Raw genomic sequence first — 8,433 nt, 5'->3', positions numbered from 1 at the left:
TTAAAAAATTAATTTATTTGGTTAATAACTTCAGTACTTCTTATCGTATTTTAATGAAATTTTGCAGTGATGCACAGTTCGATGAGGCGTTCTTTTCCTATAATTTAGGTAAAAAAAAAATTAAATCGGTGAGCGGACACGTCCCCCCCTCCCAAACTTTTTTTTGCGCGCGCCAATGGCGAACGTGTTTAATTTTTTAAACTAAATATTCTTTAATCTTAATATTTCATTCTTGTAAAATTTTGATTTGCCGCTGGCGTTTTATACGCCAAAGAAAAAAGTCGCATAAGGAAAGTCGACTTATTTTCGCTCAAAGAATTTGTGATTAGCGGATTGGCCTACTAATTTGTAACACCCTGTATATATCATAAAACTAGACTTTCTCTGATGTGCAATACGATCCTTTTATTCAAAAAATTGTACATCTATAAATACTTAAAAACCATATTTCTATATTACTATACATTCATACGGAACGATGTCTCCAATTCTACCAGCTGTTGGTACGGGACAAGCTGCAATTACAAAGTCGATTATTTAGTTCCTATTGATTTATAAAAAATTAAATTTCAAATTTCAAACCACGTTCCAGAAGAGAAGTTATTTGGCCAAAGAGAATGTTTTTTGAAACTTTAGAGCTTGATATTCGGTACAAAATCAAAACTTAGAAGTCACAACATGCCTTTAAAACGTTGAAATAAAGACTTTTTAAGTTTGGAATTTCTAGTTTAGTTATGTTTGTACACAGAAGTAGGCATAAAGAGTATGAAGTAAATTAAAAAAATTACAAAATGGAAAATGGCTGAGCAATCGTTCTGTCAGTTGTCTTCGAGCACCACAAATAGATCAAGAGTAAAATCGAGGATAGTATCAAAAAATAGATAATTAAAATTAGATTTTGCTCTAAAACGTGTGTCAAAATGAAAACAAAAAATTGAAAATTTTTAGATAGAGTGTTTAAAATCACTTTCTGCAAGTATGTAAGTGTTCCCGTTTCATAAGTGTCCTTTCCCTAAATAAATTTAAGAAATAACATTTTAAATTATTGTTGGCTTTGATGCGTCTTTCAGAACTATTGAATTTATCATGTAAAACCAATTAGAAAAGATGATACAGAAATCAACATTAATCTGAAAATTTCTTGAAATTTTTCATTTTATAATTTTGTTACTTTTTATTCATACAAGAAAGCTAAACATTTCATATTTCAAGTATTTCTGACAGAAAATAAATCCCCCATTCAATTAAATTGTGGAGATAATACTTAATAGATAATTTTGGTAATTTCTGTACTCATTGAGGCAGATAGTGCAGTTCATTGTCGGCAAGGGTATTAACCCTCAAAGTAGTTATTTCTCTCTATCACTTTCTCACATTTATTCCTGTAATGTGAGCTTTAATGGTTCTGAAAGGTGAATCAAACTTAAATATAACTTAATTTTTTATTTATTATTATTAGCTAATGAAATGACACTGGCGCATAAAGCGCACTTTGCACCTGCAGGAAGCGATTTCACTGTTATCCTCTCCAACAACAGGTAAGTTCTTACTGATTAATTTCCGATGTTGACAATTATCAGCTTTATTTTGTATCTATTCATGCTCAATTTGAGTCTTTATCTGTCTGTAATAATCAGTTGCAACTAATGGCATGACCGCTTATCATATTTGCTTTCAAATTTTCATTTTATAATTTTTTTAATCCTTTTTTTTTGTTCATTATACTTCTGTGTAAACGTAAAAAAGTTCTTGGAAAACTATTTTTTGCAGAAAGGAAATTTTTTATTAAAATTAAGGCTACGTCGCAAGTAAGTTTTCTTACCTCTGTTACACCTCATGCCGAAAAATCCAGTTCCCTCACAGCGACATTTGTACCCCGGTTGTTGAGAGATTTGAATGCATGTCCCACCGTGCATACAAGGGTTGTTAGTTTTGCAAATGTCCTTCTTTTTCCCTAGAAGGTTTGCTGGTTACTAGAGCCGTTATGAAAACAATCAACCGTATCGGTCATTTTATTATACAGCGCTTGTAAAAAGTATTGCAACACGTTTATAACTTTTATAAACTTAATATATTTTTAAAGTGCTTAAACGTGTGTAATAAAAATTCAACTATTAATGGATTCTATTGTAACCGAAATATTTTATATCTAAAAAATTGTTTACATCGAAGATTATTGAAATATTTACGTCTTATTGTCATTTTTTCACTCTCAAAGTGAAATAATAACGGATATCTAGGAAGCAAAGGTTAAAGCTTTTAACCATTTTCGGATATGAACTTTGTTTTATTTTTTAAGGTAACTGTAGATCTAACTTTATCTCTGAGTATAAGTTTGTACCCCTTATTGAATTACCTGGCATTTAATATACTACAATGGGCCCCTTTCCGTTTGAAAATAAAGAGTTTGATAAGGGTAGCTTGATAGGTGTGAAAGCTTTTAACGTGGAAAAAAATGCATTAAATACTTTTTTGAATTAAATTTATGTGTGTAAGTATTATTTTTTAATATCTGATTTATGCAACTTATAAACGTGTTGCAATACTTTTGGCAAGCACTGTATTTAGCAGTTTCCAATATCAATCCAAGAGAGCAAAAAAGGAATTGTGGATGGTAGGCTCATAGCATTTCAAAATTTACAATGTCTCCCATTGAAATCATTTGAGTTCTTAGGGTTTCGAGAGAACTGTATTTCATAGAATAGTTTTGAACATGCTCATATTAATCTTTCGATTATTCAAAAACTGTGAGTAGAAAATTCTAGAGAATTTCATCACACATAATGTGTTCATATAAAAAAGCAGTTTTTTAGTGTCCCAAACAGAGGGGACTTAGATTTCCAAATTGGTAGCTCAAATTGGGCGAAAATTGCCATTGGAAATGGAGTTACTGTTGTTATCTTATAATAATTCATAATTTTATGATGCATGATTACAGAATATTAAATTTAATCAGCGGAAATATGTAAGTGACCTACATTTTTTGATTTCGGTTATTAACCTTGGTGACCGTAGTTTATTTAGTGTTTATCACTTAAAATAATAATTGATGGTAAACACTATATTACCGAGCTAATTGATTATTATTATGAGAATCTCTTTCGCTATTTGTGCGATACTAAGAATCAGATATTTCAGTTAGGAAATAGTGGTGAAAAATTTAGGTATCATACACTCATTCCTGGTGTAATTTGGTTCGATGGGTAGGATGAGTGTTCCAATTGACAAAAACGAGCCGATTTCGTTATGAAAAAATGCAAAACGTTTCTTTTAAAAAGATCTGCGTGTATATCCATGAAAAATTGCATTTCTCGTAAATTTTGCAAACCCAGGGAGACACCTTTTACCTTTTAAAGCAGCCTGACATTCCTGGATATTGTCATATCTGTAATCCGAAATGCAGCCATATCCACAAGAACATGCCGAATTCCTTATTAAACATCCCTGCTTGGCCTGTCCAGTTTCACAAGCCCAACAGTATCCCAATGCTGGAATTAAAGAAAACATGTTATGAGGGTTTATTTGTTTTGTAGCTCCTTTTCAATACTGTTATAATTCCACTAGTAGTTTGCTGGTTACCGTATAAATAATGTGGAAAATAGCGTATTTCTATAATGGTGACAACGGGGAATTTAAGGTTTAAGTCTGTAATGATACTCGTATTGATTGATTTTGAGACTAATAGGTGCAAGGATTAATCGATGATGACCAGTCGAAAAAAATCCGTTTAGTGCCTCGTACAGATGCATACGAAGGCGTTATTGGGATATGACTCAAGGTGCAAGTTCGATTTGTATCATTAATAATTTACAATCCTCGTTGGTGTTGTAGAAATAAAGAACGTTGCTTACCCATGCAAATGCAAATTGTGCCAATTATCCAACTATTTACAAACATATTAATTAATATCTTCGAATGAAAGCGAAATTTGAACTAAACCTAAATTGTCGGAAATGATAAAAACTTGATTACATGAATTTGGCTAAAGAACGCACACTGCAGGCGGTCGAGCCCGAACTATTTTAAAGATATTACTTTACAATTATTGAAAATTCCGATTTAATGTGAACTCAGTAGCGCATCACAGACATATTTTTACGCAGGTAAATTACGTTCATACTTTATAAAATATTAAGTAAGTTTGGGCGAAATTTCGAACTCTTCACGCGCACGTTTGAAACTGCTTTGTTCCAAATTTCAATACGTTTTTTGATGTTCCTCCGACAAATCATTGTCCTACCACTGCTTCAAAACGATAACTGCAATGCGTTTTGTTGTCTTTGGTGATAACAAAGATCATTGGCCTCTGCACATTGCGTTAAACATCCTAGTTTGAAATCACAGTTACTTTTATTGATAATGGATATAAAGGGTTCCAAAAGGGCAAGGAGAACCGAGTTATTAAAACGAACGGGTGCATTTTTTATTGCTTTTTGAATGGAGATTATCTTTTGGAGGAGTAAACATGATGCCTAATTGATCAATTGATTATCAAATCGGTGAATTTCCATTGTTTTTTTTTTTTTTAATTGAAATTCGGGTAACACGAGATTGAAGACTGCGTACTTAGATGGGCAGGAGGGGTGGTGCGGAGTTGTGTTTCCGTTCGAAATAGCTTTAAAAATGAGATTTAACGTCAAGTAGAATGCACCATTTATGAAAAATTGATTATTTTTCGGCATTTTACGTCCGCCGAAGTTCAAGGCACAGGACAAACCGTGTTTCCGTCAAAAAATTTTTATGTTTTTCGATTATGTGAAAGATTTTGTTCCAGTAGAGTAACAGCAACAAAGTCGAACTTATTCATTGGTTGGATGATAAAGTGCTGCAACATATTCACGTATGGCCAAAAATCTACTTTTCGTTACTTTCGTGTGGAGTTCCGACATATGTACCTATCCGTGGGCACGCCACTGAAATTTGTGAACAAACTCCGATGTTTAGCAAACACACTACAATGTTGTTAATAAATAATGAACATTTCAATTAATTTGATCTAGGAATTTAAGACATCAAAGTAATACAACGCTTTTTACATATATGTATGTATTTAGGACCAGGAGTAGCAATGTTTTTTTCTTATTTTAACTCATAGCGCATGCTCTTAAATTTAGGTTGATTGATCAGGAAACAACCCGTATACCAAAATTACTTAAAAAATAGAAGGGCTCATGAACAGATGATTGAATATGTGTATGACGAGTCCAAGCATTAGAAGCGGGACAACTTTAACAGGAACAGTTCCCTTTGGAAGTCAACACCTAATTGCACTTAATGAAGTATTGAAGAGATCAACACCGTATCTATGCATATATCACTATGTCACTATATCTCTCGGCGACGCATATTGATGAGGCGAGAGCAAATCGTGACTTCAGTATAAAACGCCCATAATCTCGTATTCTTACGTTAATTCGAAATGTATTAAGACTTATTAGTTAGTCAATTTATAATCTGTATATTCAATGTTATTAACAATGATATAAACAAATGTTATATATTGTCGGCGGTCGAAAAAGTTTGAAAACACTCGAGTATTTTGTTAAATAATTCGTTCTTGTCAACACTGACAGTTATTTCTATTTGACATCCGTCAAGGTTCTGACGTCATTATTAGTCTTTTCTGACTGTAGCATAGGCTGTGGGACATCCTCAATGAAGGTGCATTCAGCGAATTTAAGCGAAGAAAGCCAGTGAATTCAGTTAAATTCAACGAACATGGCGACGTGTCAGATATTCCGAATTCTATATGTTAATTTTAAGGGACGTAAAAGTAAATCGTCTGACGTATTTCCGGGATTTGACAGGAACTAATTGTTCTAGGAAATATTAATTGCTTCAGACTTTTTTAACGTCCTGTATATTTCTTTTCTTTTCTGAAAACTGACTAGTTTAGACTTATCTGAGAATGTAATACATTTAAGGAATTAATACAAGGAAAGACCGAAGAAGTTAATATATGTACATGTATACGTATACTATAATAAGGAAATTGACGAGTTTCTCTAGCATACAGTTTGCATAATATACAGATTACTTTAAAGAACGCTTTTGCATACCTTTTAACAAATTACAATTAGATTCAACTTAAGGTTAAACAGCGATATTCCAGCCCCACATTGTAGATATGCAGACATTTAAGGCAAATAGGACATGTTACAAAACACGATGTTCTAAAACCTCTTATAAAATATTTTTTCATTGTATTTAAGTGGCTCAACATTACAACTAATTGAAGCTTTAAGACATCAAGGAATGTTAGGAATTTGCCAAAGTTTTTAGACACGCCCAAATGAATATTTATAATACTGTTTCCGTTGAATACCTACATGGTTCGTAAAGGCCGTTTTATGCACGCTGCAGCGTGCTAGAATCGTCGATTGTGATGCATGCGAAATAAAAACGATGGAAATGCGTTGCTAATTTAAGTTAAATATCGCATTCAAGAATGCAGTATCACCAAAAACATCAGTGCACATTAGCATCACAAATATTCTCATCTTTTCTGCGTTTTACACTGCAAAGGCCAGAACCGTGAAGAGAGGCGATAGAGAAATCTAGGGACGAAAAATTTGCGAATATTTATAGCTTTTTTTTTATTTCTCCAAAATTTCAAATCGAACGGTTTGTTTTCTCGGAAAACCACCAGGTTTTTATTTATTTATTTTTTTATTAATCTTAAAAGTTGGAGGAGCAAAATTTCCGAACGCCGAACGTCACAAAATTCAGCTAAACTCGTAAATTGGTAAAAAAGTGAAATATGTATTTAAAAATATCTGTCCAATCTCCAGAAATTCATCTGGAACCATCTCCCAGTTGTACGATGATAGTTCAAAACGCTGTGGTGCGACGACATAGCTGTGGGTATGCCTACCGGTGGTTGGACTTTCCCATAGGAATAGCATTGCTGTAAAGTTAGTTTCGTTTGTGCTAGCAATACTTTCCTTATGGGGCGATTTAGTTATCAGTCAGGTTTAACCGAAGCGACTTTTGAATCATGATAGTACGACGAAACCTAAGAATCTTTCTCTTTTCACAAATGAGGAACATCGAATTGAAAATGGATATTCTAAATTTCTGTAAAAAATTGAAAAAAAAAACCTTTTTAAGTGAGCTTTCTTGCCGAATTTCGGTTTGCAAAAATCAAAACGATCGCGCTTCATTTGTGACGATAAAAGCTGTTTTCTCTGTTAAATTTATACTCTTCAGTTAATAAGATAAAGCCGAAATTTACATATCGTAAACCATAAATCCGAATAAAACGGTGATTAAATTAAGCTCTTAAGTGAAACTCGGTTCATTTTTAATTCATTGTTATGTTAATTTCCAAAGATAAAAAAAATCTGTAAAATATTTCTTTAACGCATTGATAATCGTTTTAACAGGCAGATGCCATTCTCGATTTTTAAATACCTTATATTTCAAATGTTTTTCGGAATTATAGACGCTAAGGTCCGTCTTAAAACTTGTGTAGTCGATGAATTAGATAAGGTGAATTTATTAGCGGTAGATTTAATGGCGTCACGGAGATTGAAATATTTTCCAAATTTGGTTTTATGGTGATGGTTTCAGCTCGGATTAAGAAGTATTCAAATATAAAGCTCTCATATACATCATTCGGGTTCATTAGTTAGGAGGACATTTAACTACGAGCGGCTACCTACGGATGCAGAGAAGCAATAATTCAAACGGACGCAGAGAATCAAAGTCAAGAGGCAATTAATACTTACAAGATCTCATAATCAAGCGCAGTAATGTTTCTTTTATAGTCATTCCTCAACATGATAAATAATCTCTCCGATAATTAAGGCTTTCGGTTCGAATGACCTAACAAAATTAACTTGTATAAAGAACAGTGGTAAGTAAATTACGAGTGTTCGGTAACTTTTCCTGCGCTTCACTGATTTCAAATCCATTCCGAGAAGTTGATGCTCCGCGCTAATTGAGAAACATGGTAGCTCAAAAGCCCAAGGGATTGGTGGTTTTTGTCGTCGATGGTAGAATGTAATGTGAAAAGTTGAAGTAATCATAAGTTTTTGTAGAATATCGTATCTGGTGATGATTATAGTCTTAAACATCAATGATGGTTAAACACGGCAATATGTGTTTTAGAATAAGGTTTTGTCCAGCGAAGCTAGAAGCAACGCTCGGAGCAATGAATTAACCACAGAGCAAAAAAGGAGGAGGAATACTGCCACCCCTTTTTTTGAAGAGGAGCAGTGCAGCAGGAGGGCCGAATCCGAACGAAATTTTGGTGAGATGAAATGCGCTTAATTGCACCGCATCATTCCATCAGTTTCGATTTATCGCGTAGATCTTCTAATTAAAGGAATCTCCCTTTTCGACAACAAAAATTTGTTATAATTCATAAATATGCGAAACCCACTGTGTACATTACGGCGCCACGTATGTCCGCACCGGCGGTGTACGTGG

The 8,433-nt window shown here is 33.4% G+C and overlaps 1 protein-coding gene across 1 annotated transcript; it reads right to left on the bottom strand.

Annotated features, from left to right (window-relative positions):
* Positions 1-357: 357 nt before the first annotated feature.
* Positions 358-4,040, bottom strand: LOC136346137 (protein cueball-like). Its single transcript, XM_066295048.1, has 4 exons — positions 3,852-4,040; positions 3,348-3,488; positions 1,823-1,954; positions 358-515 (listed from the first exon to the last, which is right to left on the bottom strand). Exons 1-4 carry the CDS (start codon positions 3,895-3,897, stop codon positions 451-453), a joined length of 384 nt encoding a protein of 127 aa, XP_066151145.1. The 5' UTR covers positions 3,898-4,040; the 3' UTR covers positions 358-450.
* Between the last annotated feature and the right edge of the window lie 4,393 nt (positions 4,041-8,433).

Source organism: Euwallacea fornicatus, chromosome 22 (assembly GCF_040115645.1).
Source record: "Euwallacea fornicatus isolate EFF26 chromosome 22, ASM4011564v1, whole genome shotgun sequence".
NCBI lineage: Eukaryota > Metazoa > Arthropoda > Insecta > Coleoptera > Curculionidae > Euwallacea > Euwallacea fornicatus.
This window is presented reverse-complemented; position numbering and strand designations above follow the sequence as displayed.